General features: G+C 46.2%; 1 protein-coding gene across 1 annotated transcript; it reads right to left on the reverse strand.

Annotated features, from left to right (window-relative positions):
* Positions 1–10,151: 10,151 nt before the first annotated feature.
* LOC130203632 (heparan sulfate glucosamine 3-O-sulfotransferase 2-like) lies at positions 10,152–20,192 on the reverse strand. The gene is made up of 2 exons (XM_056429971.1): positions 19,699–20,192; positions 10,152–10,770 (listed from the first exon to the last, which is right to left on the reverse strand). Exons 1-2 carry the CDS (start codon positions 20,190–20,192, stop codon positions 10,152–10,154), a joined length of 1,113 nt encoding a protein of 370 aa, XP_056285946.1.
* Positions 20,193–20,669: the final 477 nt, after the last annotated feature.

Genomic DNA, 20,669 nt, shown 5'->3' on the forward strand with positions numbered 1-20,669 from the left:
CTTCTTCCAGCCAGGCGGTTGGCAGACAGACAGACGCACATCACCAGACTGCTGCATCAGCCAACGTGTGAGGCCTCAGATTCTGGACCAACATCACATACAAAAGATGGAGAGACATCAATCATCACCCAACATGTTGTTTCTTTTCTTGCCATCCCCATTGTGTTGGCAGCAGGCTCTCCATCTTGTATCATTAGGTCTGGATGGTGGAATATGCCGACTACCAACTCTTCATCCACTCTGTCATCTTCATTGTGTTGTTCCTGTGTTTTAATTAGTGTGTAATGATTCCTTCTGGTCACATGACATCTATTACACCTGTCCATCCTGGAGAGGGATCCTCCTCTGTTCTCTCCTCAAGGGTTCTGACCTTTTACCCTGAAGGGTTGTTTGGGAGTTGTTCCTGATCCGATGTGAGGTCAAAGGTCAAAGGTCAAAGGTCAGGGATGTCTATGTGTACAGATTGTAAAGCACTCTGAGGCACATTTGTAATTTGTGAAAATGGGCTCTACAAATAAACTGAATTGAATTGAATTGAATCAGACATGTTCGGCTTCTGAGCAACGCTGCACGGGCAAAAACAAAACAACAACTCCTGGATCCTCGGGTTCTTGAGGGAGACGAGGGGAGTCTTTGATCTAGTGGAGTTTCATGGAGGCAATTAACACACTTTGATATTTCATAAACCATCTCTGCTGGAGGAAAAAAAGAAACGGAATAACCCATCTGCACACACACTCAAATGTGAGGTTTGAATTAACACCCGCTTGAAATATGTGCAGTTATTTTGGACGCATGATATTTGTCTTGCACAGTTCCTGAAATCGGGGACTGAATATCTGTCCTGTTTGATTTCCTGAGGAAGATTCATCAGTGTTTGGGTGAACATAAAAGGTAATGGATTCATAAAAACCTGTGATGAGTGCAGCTGTCTCCAGCATCTGACATCCAATCTGAGACGAGCCGCCTGGGGAGGCTGGACCATCCCCGCCGTGCGAGTGTGTGTGTGTACGCTGATATTTATGAGCACAACAAGGAATGCATTGTACACTTTACCTTTCTGTGAGAGAGTGCACTGCAGGAGTATTTCCAAAAGTACTAAAGATGATATTGTCTTCATATCTTAGATTGACTTCTAGGCACTTCAATATTTAATGGAGCTCATATTTGAATGAATCAGCCAATTTCACCACAGCTGATTATGATAAAAGATGGCCAGTCAATCAAATATCATAAGATCAATGGCGACCTGTGAATAACAAATGTTGCCTTAATATTGGCATTTCTTTATATATTGTTGTGCATGTTTATTATTAGTAATACTTATAATTGTTGTGTATTTTTATTCCGTCAATCATTGCAATAAAAATACAATATTATTCTATATAATATACAAAATAGAAAGACTGAAAAGGTTTAGGTAGATGCAAAAATTCTTATATATTCCTATCTTTAATTATTATAATCAAATAAATCAGAACACTAATATATAAATAATAATAAAAAATATATATACATACATATACATCTATACATATATATATATATAAAAATCTTATATACATACGTTTCAATCACACTTATATGATAATTCAACCGCAGATCCAATACAAAGTATTTTACTGATCAGATATTGTTTTAAATGTATCTTTCTTACCAAATGTGTGTTGCAATTTATACAAAACTTCCCCTTTCAAACTTTCAAATGTAATTCTTCTTTACGAGACAATTAGTCTTATTAGCCTAATTTTGTATTTAATTGTGTTTCTCTGCATTTGCACAACAAACCAAGAACGACATGTAATATAAAATAGCTCCTTATCGGAGGCGGCTTATGCAGGATCATCCCATAATCAAAGCCCCCTAAGTGTCATCCAGGTTCATATGTTGTACCCCCCCCCCTCTCTCTTGTGCATATATTACATCCAGTTTGCTAATGATTGGGGTTTTAATCCGTCTTCATTACCTGAACGAGCTACAACAGTCATTGTTGCTCGTCCTGCTTGGAGAGCGCTGCCGTGCCGTGACCCCCGTCGAGATGCTAACGCGCCGCATGTCGACTCGGCCGCGGCGCGGAGGCCGAGCTCGTGCTGATGCAGCGATGTGTTTTGGTGTGCTGTGAATGAGAGAGGTTCATCTGGATGCAGCCTCGGGTCGAGGCTTGTTATTCTCCTCAGTGAGACGCGAGGCACGCTCTCTCATTAGAACACATCTCCTGGTGAGAGAGACGCCGGGCTCTGACTATACCCCCCCCCCCCCGATCTAAATCAGCTTTCTACCTCTCTTCTGCCTCTCCACAGAAAAACAAACTCGCGAGGAGGCGACGACGACGAGGAGATGGCGCCGAACAACCGCTTCCAATTTGGAGGACGTGGATTTCGAAAGGACATGCGGCCTAACGAAACGTCTCCAATCCTCATCACAGTCCTCTCGGTCTCAGCTGGAGACGACACAACGGGTGGCAGCCTGGCAGGTGAAATGTAAATGCGAAAAAATCAGATTGCAGATGAAAAGAAGAAGAAAAGTCTTCTTTCAAGTTTCAAGTTTCAAGTTTTCAAGTTTCAAGTTTTTATTGTCACATCCCCTTTTATACAAGTATAATCGGTTCGTGAAATTCTTATGTGCAAAACACCCGACAGCAGTAGCAGACTAAAAAAAGAATAAGAATGAGAATAAACTATACAATATCCACACAAAAAAAAGAAGAAAGTATTAACAATATATATATAAAACAATGTAATAGAATATACATCATGGCAATATATATATATAAAACAATGTAATAAAATATACACTTTTTTTGAGACTATATATATATATATGTATATACATACAATATATATACAATATATATATATATAAACAATGTAATAAAATATACACCATGGCCATAGATATTCACAGAATATGTTCTGGTGTGTAGTGTTAATGAGGGTCTCAGTCCTTGTTCAGCAGCCTGATGGCCTGACTGAAGAAGCTGTCCCTCAGTCTGTTTGTGCGGCACTTGATACTGCGGTATCGCCTGCCTGACGGTAGAAGGGTGAACAGTTTGTGGCGTTTGTGGCCGGGTGGTTATTGTCTTTCATCATCCGTTTGGCCCTGGCCACGCACCGCAGTGTATATGTCCAGGATGGAGGAAGCTCACCTCCAACGATGTACTGTGCCGACCGCACCACCCTCTGTAGTGCCCTACGCCCAGGGCGGTGCAGTTCCCGTACCAGACGGTGATGCAACCTGTCAGAACACTCTCGATGGTACTGGTGTAGAATGTTCTGAGGATGTGGGGGCCATGTTGAATTTCCTCAGTCGCCTAAGGAAATACAGGCGTTGTTGGGCCCTTTTCACCACGTGAGTGGTGTGCGTGGTCCATGTGAGGTCCTCGGAGATGTGCACGCCGAGGAACTTGAAGCTGCTGACCTCTCTACTGCAACTCCGTCTATGGAGATGGGGTGTGCTCTCTCTCTCGCTTCCTGTAGTCCACGATCAGCTCCTTGGTCTTCTTGACGATGAGGACGAGGCTGTTCTCCTGGCACCACTGTACCAGTGATCCAACCTCCTCCCTGTAGGCTGTCTCGTCGTCGCCGGTGATCAGCCCCAACACTGTTGTGTCGTCAGCAAACTTGATGATGACGTTGGAGCTGTGCATGGCCGCAGCAGTCGGGGTGTAGAGGGTAGCCGCAGTCGTGTGGGTAGGGGTAGAGAGGGCTCAACACGCATCCCTGAGCTCCCGTGTTGGGCGTCAGCGCTCCTGAGGGGCCCCCGTGTTGAGGGTCAGCGCTCTGAGGTGGTACCGCCATCCTCACCACCTGGCGGCACGGCGGCCGACAGGAAGTCCAGTATCCAGCTGCACATGGTAGAGTGCAGGCCTAGACCTCTGAGCTTGGTGTCGAGCTTGGCGGGAACAATAGTGTTGAACGCTGAGCTGTAGTCCACAACCAGCATTCGCACACAACAGTTCCTCCTCCAGGTGGGAAAGGGCGGTAGTGCCATGGCAACTGCGCCGCAGGTGGATTTGCTTTGACGATATGTAAATTGCCATGGGTCCAGCGTGGCAGGCAACATGGACCAAATGAAGTCCTTGACCAACCTCTCAAGCATTTACTGACAATCGAGGTGAGGGCTACGGGTCTCCAGTCATTCAGGCAGGTTACCTTGGGGTGTTTGGGGACAGGCACAATGGTGGACATCTTGAAGCTCTCAGGAACAACAGCCTGGGACAGGGAGAGGTTGAAGATGTCTGCGAAGACTCCTGCCAACTGGTCTGCACATGCTCTGAGGGCGCGCCGGGATGTGGTCGGGACCTGCCGCCCGGATGTCCACCCGCTTGAAGGCTCTGCGCACGCCAGCCTCTGAGATGATCAGCAGGCTGGTCTCCTCGGCGGCGCTGCCTTCGCGGGCTGCCGCTCACGCCGAACCGAGCAAAGAATGTATTTAGCTCGCCTGGGAGGGAGGTAGAGGACTTCTCTTCACCGCTGGTTTTCCTCTGAAGTCCGTGATTGTCTGTAGCCCTTCCACACACCTCTCACGTCATGGCTCTTGAGCTTTTCCTCCACCTTGTTCCTGAACTCCCGCTTGGCAGAGACCATGGTCTTACGGAGGTCGAGCGGCTCTTTTGTATTCCGCCATATTCCCGAGTCACATGGTTTACGCGCGAAGGCAGCGTGATCCCGGGTAAAGGCGGTGTATTGCACGCGTCACAGCGCGACGCCATTTATCCACGGTTTCTGGTTGGGATAACCGAACCGACTTGGTAGGAACAACGTCATCTATGCATTTCTTGATGAACCCGGTGACTGAGGACGCGTACTCACTGACGTTGTTGTCCGACGCGACCCTGAACATATCCCAGTCAGCACGCTCAAAACAGTCCTGTAGCATAGACTCCGATTGGTCCGACCAGCGTTGCACTTCCTTCACAGCGATTGGTTGCTGCTTAAGCCTCTGCCTGTAGGCGGGGAGTAGTTGGATGGAGCGGTGGTCGATTTGCGACGGCGAGAACGGGTGACGGGTGGGCGGAGGGCTTTGTATCCATCCCGGAAGGGAGTGTAGCAGTGGTCGAGATCCCGCTCCCCTCGTGTTGCTTTTATGTGTTGGTAGAACTGGAGAACTTTCTTCAGGTTCGCTTTGTTGAGCCCCGCCACAATGAAAGCAGCCTCGGGTGCCGACTCCTGCTCGCTGATCGCCTGTAGAGTTCCTTCAGCGCTATGTCCGTGTTAGCTTGAGGCGGAATGTACACAGCAGTTACGGTGACTGCTGTAAACTCCCGCGTAGCCAGAATGGTCGACACATGAGCATTAGGTACCCAGGTCCGGGGAACAGAACGACTTGAGAGTATGTACATGACTTTGGTTGCACCAAGATCTGTTTATCATGAGACATACCCCTCCACGATCTTTACCAGAGAGAGTCTTTGTTCTGTCCGCTGTGGACGGAAAATCGCCGCGCTCGATGGCTGAGTCGGTAACCTCCTCCGACATCCATGTCTCCGTAAGGCAGATGATGCAGTTGTCCTTAGTTTCCGGTGGAATTGAATACGAGCCTGGAGCTCGCAGCTTATTGTCCAAAGACTGTACATTTGCCAGTAAAATGGTGGGTAGTGAGGTCGATTGACTCGGCGTCTCAACAGCCAGCACGCCAGCCGCTTCCCCTCCTCCGTCGCGTTTGCGTGAATGCGGCGCGCGCCGGCGGAAAATAGTTCCGCTTTCGCTCCTGGCGGGGGGGCGGTACGTCCGAGAAAAGTTGAAAAAACTCACTGTGGGGGTCGATTGGCGACGTCGCCAGCCACTGACCACCGCCAGCGCTTCCTCCGCGTCGCGACGCTGCTAGTGAGATCGCGCCAAAATGGACGGAGATAGTTCCGCCACTGTTTCTGGCGGACGTCCCCGCAAGAGTGAAAAAATCTGGGGCGCGAGCAACTGCCGATCCAATCTCCAGAAGTGTGCATCTGTCGTACGTTAACTGGCTGCTAACGTTTTGTGCAAAAATAGTCGCAATAAGAAGAATAAATAACAAAAAACTACTACAAAATCCGGGAGCTCGCAACACAGCCGCCATCACGTACGGCGCCATATTCAGACCGGCTCATGTCATTGCCTCGTCAAATGGCCTCCACGTAGAAGTGCATGTGACTTGGAACACTTCACCTCTTCACCTCCTCGACAGAGAACCAACCGCACAGCGTCACCCCTGCAGACGGCCGTTCCAACATTGCTCTGCAGACAGTTGGAACGTGCATCATTACGTACTTGAGAATGTGCCACAGTTGTCAGCACTTCATTTTAATTTGGCCACTAAGCCGCTGGTGATCGCGACCGCTGGGACGTCCTGTCGGCACCAGAAGTTAAACTATTCTGAAGCATGAGGACTGAATGAGGTGCGCGGCTGAATCTGGGCCTCTGCGGTGTCGGCTGCCGTCTCACTCGGAGCCTCGTTCTCTCTCCTGTGGACGCCCCGGTGCAAAGGACGAGGACGAGGAGCACTTGTGCCGATATGTGCCATTTTGATTCCCTGCAGCCTAAATAGAGCGCACATGTAAATGCATATTCCATAGGTTTGCATATGAACATTTACTGCATTGTTAGAAGTCGTATGTTAACGTGTGTGCAACATTAACGTTTCACGAGAGGATTTCTTTCAAAATATTCCTTTCCCACTGCTGATATTTGACTTCTAAGCTCATTAAAAATCCAAAACAGGGAGTGTTTGTAGCCACATTAACCAATGGGTATTCTGCAGATGAGGAACATCAGCGTGGCATTCGAATATATGTATATACACTACCGTTCAAAAGTTTGGGGTCACTTAGAAATGTCTTTATTTTTCAAAGAAAAGCACGGTATTTCAATAAAGATAACATTAATCAAAAATACCCTCTATACATTGTTAATGTGGTAAATGACTATTCTAGGTGGAAACGTCTGGTTTCTAATGATATATCTCCAGAGGTGTATAGAGGCCCATTTCCATCATCACTCCAGTGTTCTAATGGTACATTGTGTTTGATCATCGCCTTGGAAGACTAATATCTGATTAGAAAACCCTTGTGCAATTATGTTAGCACAGCTGAAAACAGTTATGCTGGTGATATAAGCTATAGAACTGGCCTTCCTTTGAGCTTGAAGTTTGAAGAACAAAATTAATACTTCAAATATTAATCATTATTTCTAACCTTGTCAATGTCTTGACTATATTTTCTATTCAATTTTCAAGTCATTTGATGAATAAAAGTGAGTTTTCATGGAAGACACAAAATTGTCTGGATGACACCAAATTTTTGAACGGTAGTGTATATATATAGTCTGCCTTTTTTTTGTTGGTGCTTTGGAGAAAACTAGACCTGCTTTAAGCACCTAGAGCAGATCACAAAACCCTGAGGAAGATAAAAGAACACTCGGTGTCTCCTCGTGTCCTTGAAGTCTCATCAACAGTGCAGCGCAACTCGGTTCCCTTCAGCTCCTTCAGGTATTTTTACATTAAATAAGCTCCAGGCTGCTCTATAGCAATGCCAGGAATCCCAATATACCAAAACAAATCAAAATGTTCAAAACATTAAACATAATGTATTAATAAAATGGCTCATTAAAGTCATATTGTTTAATATCAGCAAGAAAAACAAGTATTAGTCAACACAATACCCACACAACAAATACTCATTACGCCGATCTAACACCCAATTAGCTGCAGTACAAATAGGTCACTTTGCTGTGCTTTAAAATGCAACGGATTTCAGGATTTGCATTGGCTGGTACCTCAGGGAATTCATATTTGAAAATAAAGCTGAGTGTGTGTGTGTGTGTGTGTGTGTGTGTGGGAGAGCGAGAAAGAGAGCGAGGGAGGGAGAAAAAAAAAGATTGAGAGAGAGTTTTGACCTGCACAGAATCTCCAGAGAGCTGCTCACTGCAGAGTCTAATCCGGCTCTGACTGGTGCTTCTTCTTCTCGGGATGGCTCCTCTCCAGCCCCTCGGCCTAATGGGGACCCGTGTGGACGAGACGCAGAGCTGCAGCTCTCGGCGACGACTGCATACGAGCTCACCTGTGTGTGCTCAGAGAGCCAGAGAAACGAGCTGCAGAGAGCGTGATGACAAGACGCTGCCCAGACGCCCCACCTGTGACTTTAATGAAGGCTCGGAGGTGGAGAGAGGCGGCAGCTGAAAAAGGGGGAGGGAGAGAGAGAGAGAGAGAGAGAGAGAGAGAGAGACATCTGGGTGGAGCGAGGCTCCCAGAGAATGGGGCATGATCTTTCTGAGCAAATGATGCAGAGAATGAGGCGAGAGTCTCAACATATAGAGGAGTAAAAACAAAAGCAGATGTTGTGGCTTTCCGAGCTCTCTTTATTCGGATGTCAAACACCGAGACATCTTTAAAGTATTACATGTCAGTGGTGCTTCAGGTGAAGTTCTATTAAAAACAGATAAAAGTACCAGACTTGTGAGGTGTGTCGATAACACAGAGGACCGTCGTGTCCTACATTTCACTGGGAGAGAAATCATTATTGTTAGAAACAGATTCTCAGAGTCTATTACTCTGATATTAAAAGATGAGAAGCAGTGAGTTTGCTGCTGTTTTGTGTGTCTGTACTTTGAGTGAACCCTCTATGCTCCGTCAATACGGCTGCTTAAAATATAATGATACTGATATGATCATTGCTGAAATGCTCGCCGATTATGTAACAGGGAAGAAGTAGAGGGAGTAATTAGGTCATACATTAGCATTCAGAGCGGACGTAGAACTAGTGCACTTCATACATCGGCTGCACTAGAACTGACGTCGGGAGCAGAAGCAAAGACTAAACTATTAACATGTTCTCTTTACTTAAATAGGCACTGGTATAGTACATAATAACACTTTAATTTCAAGCGTAAATTTAAAGTGCAATCTAAAGCCTTACCTGTCCCGTCATGATGTGGAAAATCAAGTGCTGAATCTTTCATAACACACTGCTTAAGATAATAAAGAGCATCTCTTATATCCTTGTTTGTGTGTCACAAAGTAGTTTTTTAGTATTTGTAGTACAGTATTTTATCAGCTTTATTTAGTATTCATATAGCATGTTGCCAAATCCAAACTCATAGTCTCATACCCTGCAATCATGCGACATGCAGTCCCAGATTCTGTTTGATAAACTGCCTCGACGAGGTGTTCCCCGCTTTGTCTCTGAAAGCGATTGAAACTCCTTCCTCCTCCACGGAGGCACACGACTCGGCGCCGAGCGCGATACACTTCAAAAAGGTGTTTTCAGCAGCAACACTGGAAGAACCGTCAGTTGTCTAATCTGTTGAAAACAATCTTACCGGCTGGATCTGAAAAGGGAGGTTTATCGGAGAATCAACCATGTTCCAGGAGGCTCTCATTCCAGGACTGGAACGTCAAGGTCAAAGTTTCAGATAAGACAAAATAAGATGTGTGCTTCCGTTTCATTTGATGAAGCTCACGGAGAAGCATTGTGGCAAACGGACCGATTAAATAGTTTTCTAACAAATATATCAACATGTTTTTTTGTTGCAAAGAAAGCACAGAGCAAAGTGAAGCGCTGCATGTCACAGCGAAGACTAACGTACCCGATTCATGCAGGAAAGAACGACAGAAAATCTTCCACCCTGTCTAGAAACTGATGAGACCGACAGTGTGTGATATTAGGTGGTTCACACTTTGCTTCATGGCTTTACATTTCAGATTTACCACCACAGCGCTGCAGCTTAATTCTGCTCTCCTTGAAGACGTCACTGACATTTTCCAAGGTCTCGCTTTTCAAGCCCTGCCGTGATTAGTGCAGCAGGTTTGAAAGAGGAACTAATCCCATTTCCCTGGATTTTCCCGTTTCTTTCCTTTATAAACCAGTCAGCAAATGGGGAATCTAGTCAGCAATAACACACACAGGAAAAGAAATCATGTGATCCTGAGGCTGAAATGACGTCTGTATCCAGCAACAAACAGGATGCTGATGCTGGCCGATCGTTACCACGGAGAATGTTCATTAGTGTCAAAGAAATAATACCGCTTTTGCAATTTCACTCAAAAACATGTGTCTGGGGACGGCTGATAGTTGAACCGTGTCATATTAATGCAGGCAAAACGCTTTTTGAGTTTCGTGGAATACATAAATCTTTCTTTTTGCCGTTATCTTTGCCATTTAAAAAATATCTCTCAAAGCTCTACTCCCACTTGAAGTCGTGACCCACCATTTCATAGAACTTGACATTGTAAGGTCGATAGAAGTCTCGCAGCCGCTCGACGGCGTCTCGGTCGATCTGCACGTGAGTTCTGCCCTTGGACTTGCCCAGGCAGCGAGGCGAGCCGCTGCTCTCCGGCTTCTTAAGGCAGGGGAAGCCCTTGGTGCGGTTGAAATAGAAGTGTTTGTCTGTGACGATGCGCTTCAGCCCGAGGAAGTCTTGCACCCGAGCCAACTCCCCCGCCGGGTCCGTGATGAGCCGCTCGCCGCTCACAAAGTGAATCTGAGCCAGGGGGAAGTAGCGCAGCCAGTTCTCAAGGTGCAGAGCGTACAGGCCGATCCGGATGGCGTTCCAGGACACGTCCACAATGCCCAGGCTCTGGTTTCTAAAGGCCAGATCCTGGAAGCTCGGCAGGTCGGGGGTTTTGGATAAAGTCTGGGTGTAATCAGATATAGCACGGGTGACGGGGTCACGCACCACCACAATGAGCTTGGTATCTCGGGACATGGCAGAGATCCGTTGCGGCGTCTCTTTTGTCACAAAGTAGCTCGGCGTCTTCTCCATCGTGAGTTGGCTTTCAAGAGTCCTTGGCATTAAGCCTCTGATTGAAAGAAACACAAAGTTGTCAGTACATTTCAGTCAGAGAGAGGTTTCTCATTTACATTTCACATTTCTTAAAGTGTATTCTTATGCCATTTTCTTGCCGGTTTGAATTTCTCACATCAGCACAAAGGCCAACAGATTCAGAGGCAGAGGACACCACGTCCTTGCAGTCACTCCGTCGAAAAGAAAACGTGTGTATTAGATGTCTATTTAGAGCAGGGTTACAAAAGTTAGTTTTCAAAAAGGCACAAAACCACCGTGTATAACGGAGAAGCTCGAGTTTGGAGAGAAACCCAGTTTCTGGGTGTAAATAGTGGTCCGTTGTCACAGGAGACTTGTCTCGCAGACAGCCCTCCGCTGCGTCCGCCCGGCATGGTTCAGGAGTAATAAATCACGATGAAAGCATGAAGAACACATATAGCAGAGAGGCTCTGCTCGGCTACCTCTGGGTCTGCAAACTAGGTCAGTGTCGTCTTTGAAACAAACTAATTGATCAGGTGTGCCTTCAGAGTAAAAGTGGGAAGTATCATTGGAAACCATGACCAAGGACAGAGTTCAAAAAGAGCTACGAGTAGATTCAAAATTGAATAATAATGACTAAGCAGGATATATATTTGGTCTATATATAATAAGAAAGCAGAAACCTAAATATACTACATTTTCTATGTTGTTAAGACAAGGAAAAGGCAGACGATCACATTTCAGAAACTTAAGAGAATGTTTGGCTTTTGTAAAATTACTTCTTTAAATTTCCAAATACTTTTTTTTGTCGATCGACTAATTGATTAATCAACTAATCGTTCTACACGTAAATTAAAGCTCCTGCTCTTTTATAGCATCTAGGATTCTGATGGTTTTGGTTTGAAGAAAAAACAAAATACAGGTGCAGTCCGTGTGTCGTGTTCATTCCCATTGCCTCGATACCGATACGAGAAACGTCAAATTTGTGAATTTGAATGATGGAAAATGGAAACGAGCGGCTCGCGTCATGTTGTGTGTAAACGAGCTGGTTGGTCTTCTCCTCCTGCGTCTGTTTCCCACCCGTGTGATTGTTGGCCCCGCCCTCATTAGTTTCACCTGGTGCTCGTCAGCGCTGCTGTCACCTGTCTCTCGTTAGTGCCCTCTTTAGCTCGTTAGTGCCTCTTTAGCTCGTTAGTGCCTCTTTAGCTCGTTAGTGCCTTTCCTCCTGTTCTTCTGTGTCAGTTCCCCTTTCTGTATGTTGTGTTGCCGTGTGGAGTTGTGTTGGCCTGTTATCCGGCTGCCGTTTCCTGCCTTCATCTCAGACTCTCAGTGTGTGGAAGCCTTTTGTTTAATAAATCATGTAACTGCGCCAGTCTGCCTCCTTCTGTCTCTGCCTCTCCTGCAACCTGAACAATGTGCCAGTATGAAGACGTTTGAAAAAAAATGAATACTGGAGCCTCCGAATGGGAACAGATTCCTTGTGCTTACATTCTTGAAAGGCTTGTTGTACCCAAAAGAACCTGTGAAATATTTATTTTTGTTCTCCACTGGAGTGCCCATTCCAGTCTTCAGCACTGCCAACTCTGAGTCATTATTGCATTTATAATCATATGCATATGGAGAATAAGACTGCAAAACAATAGTTTGGTCTTTATTGATAGTTCAGAGAAATGATTCTTGAGAAGCAACTGTTTGTTTTCAAAGCAATCCTCAAAAGTCAAGCGAGTTAGGAGTTGACCTTTTCTCAGCAGCTTTGACAGCTGACAGTCAAACTCCACGGTAATGGGCGAGGGTTCTCAGATAAAAAGGGCTTCACCTCCCTGAAAAGAACCAATTAGTGTGGATTCTTTCAGTATATACTTGTGCAGTGATACTGATACCTACACATCCCTCATGTTAGCTGAACGGCAGCCAATTATCAGCATGAGTGAGTGTGTGTGAGTTGTATGTTCGGTTGTCTGCAGAACATTTCTGATCTCAATATCTAAATAAAGAGTGTGTGGCACAAAGTTAAAGATGCTTCATGTGGGGCTTTAGAAATCCTTTACTTTTACATTCATTTTAAGTTTAGTTTAATTACCATATAGAGACGAGACAGTAGCTGAGGGGCCCGCATGCTGCAGTTTATACCGTTTGCCTCGAGAGGTCGGATTTGATGACACATCTGGTGGATTGCTCGACAGAACATCGAAGCTCGAGGGGCACTTCTCTGCCGATGTAAACAGAGCTCAGGCCTCCAAATCAGAATCAGAATCAGAATCAGAAACAGGTTTATTGCCAAAGAATGAATGTTTTCACAAACAAACGAGGAATTTTTTTTGGTGGAAGGTGCAACATTTGGACATGACAAACAACAATCAACGCAAGGAGGGAGGAGGAGTGGGAGGAAGAGGGAGGAGGAGGAAGAGGAAGGAGCGGGAAGAAGGAGGAGAGAGGAAGGTGGAAGAAGAGGTGGTAGTCCTGGGGTGACAGTCAGTCAGTCCCGGGGTCCATTGATGAGCCCGACCGCCGGGAAAAGCTATTGGTGTGGCGGGAGGTCGTGGTCATGATGGACGCAGCCTCCTCCCGAGGGAGGGACTCGAACAGGGAGTGTCCAGGGTGGGAGGGTCGGCGACAATCTTTCTGGCCCGCTTCAGTGACCTGGAAGTGAACAGGACCTGGAGGAAGGCAGATTGCAACCGATAACCCTCTCGGCCGAGCGGATGATGCTCTGCAGCCTGCGCTTGTCTTTGGCTGTGGCTGCAGGGTGCCAGACGGTGATGGAGGAGCAGATGATGGACTCAACGATGGCCGTGTAGAACTGTACCATCATCTTCCTGGCAGGTTGAATTTCCTCAGCTGCCTCAGGAAGAACATCCTCTGCTGGGCCTTCTTGGTGATGGAGCCGATGTTCAGCTCCCACTTGAGGTCCTGGGAGATGATGGAGCCCAGGAAGCGGTAGGACTCCACAGCGTCGACGGGAGTCACACAGGATGAGAGGCGGGTGGGGCTGCATTCCTCCTGAAACCCACAACCATCTCCACTGTCTTCAGAGCGTTGAGCTCCAGGTTGTTCTGGCTGCACCAGGTCACCAGGTGGTCAGTCTCCCACCTGTAGGCGGTCTCGTCCCGCCAGAGATGAGTCCAATGAGGGTGGTGTCATCCGCGAACTTTAGGAGCTTGACGGACTGGTGACTGGAGGTGCAGCTGTTGGTGTACAGGGAGAACAGCAGAGGGGAGAGAACACAGCCTTGGGGGGAACCCGTGCTGGTGGTCCGGGAGCCTGAGACGTGTTTCCCCAGCCTCACGTGCTGCTTCCTGTCGGTCAGGAAGTCTGTGATCCACCTGCAGGTGGAGTCGGGCACGTGCAGCTGGGAGAGCTTGTCCTGCAGCAGGGACGGGATGATTGTATTGAAGGCAGAGCTGAAGTCCACAAACAGGATCCTGGCGTAGGTTCCTCGGGAGTCCAGATGCTGGAGGATGTAGTGAAGGGCCATGTTGACTGCATCGTCTGCAGACCTGTTGGCTCTGTAGGCGAACTGCAGGGGGTCCAGGAGTGGGTCGGTGATGGTCTTGAGGTGTGACAGGACCAAGCGTTCAAAGGACTTCATGACCACAGAGGTCAGGCGATGGGCCTGTAGTCATTGAGTCCTGTGATCTTGGGTTTTTGGGACGGGATGATGGTGGAGGCCTTGAAGCAGGCTGGAACGTGGCATGTCTCCAGGGAGGTGTTGAAGATGTCGGTGAACACCGGAGACAGCTGGTCAGCACAGTGCTTCAGGGTGGAGGGGGAGACGGAGTCCGGGCCCGCTGCTTTGGGGGTTCTGCTTTTAAACAGCCTGTTGACGGCTCTCTCCAGGATGACGAGGCGTCGCTGAGTTGATGGAGGGTGCTCAGAGGTGTGAGCCCCTGATGGGCTGGGGAAGGGTGGGCTGATGGTCTGTGGCTTGTTGGTGGGGCTGTGGGGGATTGTCTCAGGACTGCTCCATTGTCTTTCAAAGCGGCAGTAGAACTCATTTAGCTCATCTGCCAGAAGCACATTGTTCATGGAGTGGGGTGATTTGGGCTTGTAGTTGGTGATCTGCCTGAGCCCTCTCCAGACAGAAGCAGAGTCGTTTGCTGAGAGCTGCTGTTGCAGTTTCTCAGAGTACAGTCGTTTAGCATCTCTCACCGCCTTGCTAAACCTGTATTTGGACTCTGTGTACAGGTCCTTGTCCCCACTCCTGAATGCCTGGTCCTTCTGCAGTCTTAGCTTCCTGAGCTCCGCTGTGAACCAGGGTTTGTCGTTGTTATAACTCACCCTGGAGCTGGATGGAATACAGCTGTCCTCACAGAAGCTGATGTAGGAAGTTACAGCCTCTGTGTACTCATCCAGGCTGTTGGTAGCAGTCCTGAAGACATCCCAGTCAGTACAGTCAAAGCACGCCCGTAGATCCTCCAGAGCCTCACTGGTCCACTTCTTGAACTTCCTCACCACAGGTTTGCAGAGCTTTAGTCTCTGCCTGTATGAGGGAATCAGATGAACCATGACGTGGTCAGAGTTTCCCAGTGCAGCTCGAGGGACGGCGTGATAGGCCCTGCTGATTGTTGTGTAGCAGTGGTCCAGAATGCTCTTCTCTCTGGTAGGGCATTTAATTAACTGTCTATATTTAGGAGTTCGTGGCTGAGGTTTCCTTTGTTAAAATCCCGAGTACAATAACTAAAGAGTCCGGGAAGGTCCGCCCACACACCGTATCTGTTCGGCGAGGTCCGCTGTGCCTCGTGCACGTTCGCGGCGGCATGTAAACTCCGCCAGGATGAATGAAGCGAACTCACGTGGGGAGTAGAAGGGTTTGCAGTGGATGATAAAGATTCCAGGTCCGGCGAACAGTGCTGTAGAATCACCGTTACGTCGTTGCACCAGCCGTTGTTGAGGTAAAAGCAGATTCCTCCACCCTGTTTTACCGGAGAGCTCCGTGGCCCGGTCCGCTCGGAACAGCTGGAAGCCAGCGAGCTGGAGCGCAGAGTCTGGTATCGAGCCACTAAGCCATGATTCCGTGAAACACAGAACGGAGGATGAGGAGAAGTCTCTGTCTCTCCCCACCAGCAGCTGGAGTTCGTCCAGTTTGTTGCACAGTGAGCGGACGTTGGAGAGAAATATGCCCGGCAGCGCTGTACGAGATCCCCGTTTCCGTAGCCGTACAAGCGCTCCCGAACGTTTCCCTCTCCGCCGGCGTTTCACCACGTGGGCGAAGGTGAGCACACCTTTTACTAAAATGTCCAGTAACTCCACAGAAGTTAAAAACGTTGGAAGTAAATCCGCTGGAGTTGTTCCCCTGATGTTCAAGAGTTCTTCTCTGGTGAAAGAGCTCTGGGAATCCCAGCAGAAAACAGTATTTAAAACGAAAACAATAAAAAACATCGCGCACCAACACACCGAGGCGACCTTTCGCGGCGCCATCAGGAAACAATAGTTTCCTTCATTAAGAATGTGAAATGTGAGAATGCAGAAAGAAAAAAACCACATCCAGCTTGTTGATCCTCCTCAAAGATAAAGTACACAGAGAAGCTCCGAGGGGAGAAGGCAGTCACATTGTTGACAGTAATCAGATGATTTAATGTGATTTTCAGACTCCTGGAACTGGCAGAAGGCAGAGGCCACCATTTGTCTTTTAATTACCTTAAGTGTTCGCCTGGGAACACCCTCAGAAATAGCTTGTAAAGCCTTTTTTATTTTAAAAGAAGAAAACTACCAAGTGCCAATTACAATGAACTCCCTTTACATTTAACATATAAAAAAAATATTTAATTAGATATCCGTATTGGCCAAACATCGTCCTCATCTTCATGATCATTTTACATTATTTTAAATCATCATTTTATATCCCCATGCACATAAAATGAATACAAAAAATAATTCATGCTCCTAATTACTATTTACTACTAAATTACTTTTTACTGCAAAACAGTCACGTGGTGTAATTGAGTTTTAACTGTCTGAGAGTACAAACGTTTATAATTCCTCTCGGGTTTCTTGGCACATTATAACGGCACACGTTCTGCCATTTGCAGGTCCTCCACCATACTGCGGTCAACTCAGCCGACACTCGGATCTCCTTGGTCAACTCAGCCGACACTTAAATTTCTGTGCACCTATAGACTGATGTTCACGGTAAACGCATTCGATCGGGAGCGCGCAAGGGTTTTGATAAAGTTAGCGGCAGGATTCACGTGACACAACATCCGGTTTTACAAAGTTAGCGGATAGAACTACGTGAAACAACATCCGGTTTTCAAAATAAGATGTCGACAAATCATACACTAGCATATACACGTAAACAATTAACTGATTTTGAATCTTTCTAGATCGTTTCTGAGATTTAGCTTAAATTATGCTAACATTAAAACGTTTTATTGTACCAAGGAAGAGTTTATAAAAATAAAACTCAGACTTTGTATGATAAAAAATTCCTGTTTAAAGAAATCGGTCATTTCTTTCATGTTTGAAGTGCTTTATATATGTTTTTCCTCATAATGCCCGGCATTGACTGATGCAGCTGTGTTTAGGACAATCCAGACTTCCATTATCCTGGGAATCAGACATATTTACTGTCGCAATTGGGAGATATCTCAAATTAAAAGTCCAAAATGTTTAGAGAAATCGGTCATTTCTTTTATGTTTAAAGAAATCGGTCATTTCTTTCATGTTTGTAGTGCTTTATCTATGTTATTCCCCATAATGCCCGGCATTGACTGATGCAGCTGTGTTCAGGATAATCCAGACTTCCATTATCCTGGGAATCAGACATATTTACTGTCCCAATTTGGAGATATTTCAAATTAAAAGTCCAAAATGTTTAAAGAAATCGGTCATTTCTTACATGTTTGATGTGCTTTATTTATGTTTTTCCCCATAATGCCCGGCATTGACTGATGCAGCTGTATTCAGGACAATCCGGACTTCCATTATCCTGGGAATCAGACATATTTACTGTCGCAATTGGGAGATATCTCAAATTAAAAGTTCAAAATGTTTAGAGAAATCGGTCATTTCTTTCATGTTTAAAGAAATCGGTCATTTCTTTCATGTTTGAAGTGCTTTATCTATGTTTTTCCTCATAACCCCAGGAAATGACTGAGGCAGATGTGTTCAGGACGTCGTTTTTTATTCGACTAATCGTGTAAAAATTAGGGACACAGACAGCAGTTCCAGTTGGAATTTGCTGCTTCCTGAAGTGTTTGTGTGTTCATTCCAACGCACTGGCTGTGGAACCAGCGGGACCTTTAATTTGAAATATCTCCAAATTGGGACAGTAAATATGTCTGATTCCCAGGATAATGGATGTCTGGATTGTCCTGAACACAGCTGCATCAGTCAATGCCGGGCATTATGGGGAATAACATAGATAAAGCACTTCAAACATGAAAGAAATGACCGATTTCTCTAAACATTTTGGACTTTTAATTTGAAATATCTCCCAATTGCGACAGTAAATATGTCTGATTCCCAGGATAATGGAAGTCCGGATTGTCCTGAACACAGCTGCATCAGTCAATGCCGGGCATTACGGGGAATAATATAGATAAAGCACTTCAAACATGAAAGAAATGACCGATTTCTCTAAACATTTAGAACTTTTAATTTGAGATATCTCCCAATTGCGACAGTAAATATGTCTGATTCCCAGGATAATGGAAGTCCGGATTGTCCTGAATACAGCTGCATCAGTCAATGCCGGGCATTATGGGGAAAAACATATATAAAGCACTTCAAACATGTAAGAAATGACCGATTTCTTTAAACATTTTGGACTTTTAATTTGAAATATCTCCAAATTGGGACAGTAAATATGTCTGATTCCCAGGATAATGGATGTCTGGATTGTCCTGAATACAGCTGCACCAGTCAATGCCGGGCATTATGGGGAAAAACATAAATATAGCACTTCAAACATGAAAGAAATGACCGATTTCTTTAAACATGAAAGAAATGACCGATTTCTCTAAACATTTTGGACTTTTAATTTGAGATATCTCCCAATTGCGACAGTAAATATGTCTGATTCCCAGGATAATGGATGTCTGGATTGTCCTGAATACAGCTGCATCAGTCAATGCCGGGCATTATGGGGAAAAACATAAATAAAGCACTTCAAACATGAAAGAAATGACCGATTTCTTTAAACATTTTGGACTTTTAATTTGAAATATCTCCAAATTGGGACAGTAAATATGTCTGATTCCCAGGATAATGAAAGTCTGGATTATCCTGAACACAGCTGCATCAGTCAATGCCGGGCATTATGGGGAATAACATAGATAAAGCACTTCAAACATGAAAGAAATGACCGATTTCTTTAAACATAAAAGAAATGACCGATTTCTCTAAACATTTTGGACTTTTAATTTGAGATATCTCCCAATTGCGACAGTAAATATGTCTGATTCCCAGGATAATGGAAGTCTCGATTGTCCTAAACACAGCTGCATCAGTCAATGCCGGGCATTATGAGGAAAAACATATATAAAGCACTTCAAACATGAAAGAAATGACCGATTTCTTTAAACAGGAATTTTTTATCATACAAAGTCTGAGTTTTATTTTTATAAACTCTTCCTTGGTACAATAAAACGTTTTAATGTTAGCATAATTCAAGCTAAATCTCAGAAACGATCTAGAAAGATTCAAAATCAGTTAATTGTTTACGTGTATATGCTAGTGTATGATTTGTCGACATCTTATTTTGAAAACCGGATGTTGTTTCACGTAGTTCTATCCGCTAACTTTGTAAAACCGGATGTTGTGTCACGTGAATCCTGCCGCTAACTTTATCAAAACCCTTGCGCGCTCCCGATCGAATGCGTTTACCGTGAACATCAGTCTATAGGTGCACAGAAATTTAAGTGTCGGCTGAGTTGACCAAGGAGATCCGAGTGTCGGCTGAGTTGACCGCAGTTCCACCATTGCATTACGCGTGTACAGCTGTGCAGGTGAGGCTTGTGTTTACCTGTACCACTCCAGGCCTCGGCCATAGTTCCGGTCGAAGAAGTGCGTCTCTGTGCCAGCCGCGCGCACCTCCGGATGAATCCGGATGAACTCCAACACCGCTCTGGTGCCTCCCTTCTTCACCCCCACGATGATGGCGTTCGGTAACTTTTTATTGCCGAACTTTAAGTTCCCCATCGGAGGACTGGGCGTGTCGACGTGGAGAGTCGAAGGAGGTCTTTGGTCGGATTTCAACCGAGATGCCTCACTGCTGCTCGGTCTGGCGTCCAACGGCAACGCGCACGACGGTGGTTTCTGAACGCGCCTTTTGGCTCCATCGGCCGGCGCGCGCTGACAGCCGGGCGTCGGATCACCTGCCTTCTGCATGATGCTGTCGGCCGGGAACAGTGTACAGTAGCACAGGTAACACAGGAACATCGACAGGAAGCAAATGGATGTCCGCGTGAGCCGGTGCGAGAAGGGAGGGATTCGACTGAAGAGGAGCACGCATGCCATCTCTCCATGGGTCTGAGCAGCGCATGGTTTTCTAATGGATTTGTGCGTTCCGTCCTTTCTGATTGCTCAAGTCGTCAAAGTGGCGGAAGTGCCCACTGTCTCCAGAGCAGGAAGAAATAAGACAACTTGTGCGTCTTGCCAGTTGGGAGTCACATTGACACCCTCCATCCCTCCAGCGCTGTGGTTGAACCGCATCCTTCCGCTGCGCACTGACGTTGGAAACGACATCCAGCTGTAAAACGCACGGACGTCTCCATGGGCACCACGCGCCAGTGGGAAGCAGTGGGAGTGCTCTCTCTCTCTCTCTCTCTCTCTCTCTCTCTCTCTCTCTCTCTCTCTCTCTCTCTCTCTCTCTCTCTCTCTCTCTCTCTCTCTCTCTGAGTCTGACAAGCTCCGAACCAGCCGAGCGGCACACGAATAATTCAACAGGGTGACGTCACAGCATCTTTGCATAAAAGTATTCGGCTCCTTCCTCAT

This window comes from Pseudoliparis swirei, chromosome 13 (assembly GCF_029220125.1).
Source record: "Pseudoliparis swirei isolate HS2019 ecotype Mariana Trench chromosome 13, NWPU_hadal_v1, whole genome shotgun sequence".
In the NCBI taxonomy this organism is placed as follows: Eukaryota; Metazoa; Chordata; class Actinopteri; order Perciformes; family Liparidae; genus Pseudoliparis; species Pseudoliparis swirei.

Excerpts from the sequence above, each read along its gene's own strand:
- LOC130203632 (XM_056429971.1), bottom strand. The coding sequence starts at position 20,192 with ATGGCATGCGTGCTCCTCTTCAGTCGAATCCCTCCCTTCTCGCACCGG. Across the intron at positions 10,771-19,698 it reads CGAGGCCTGGAGTGGTACAG|AGGCTTAATGCCAAGGACTC; the intron begins GTAAACACAAGC and ends TCTTTCAATCAG.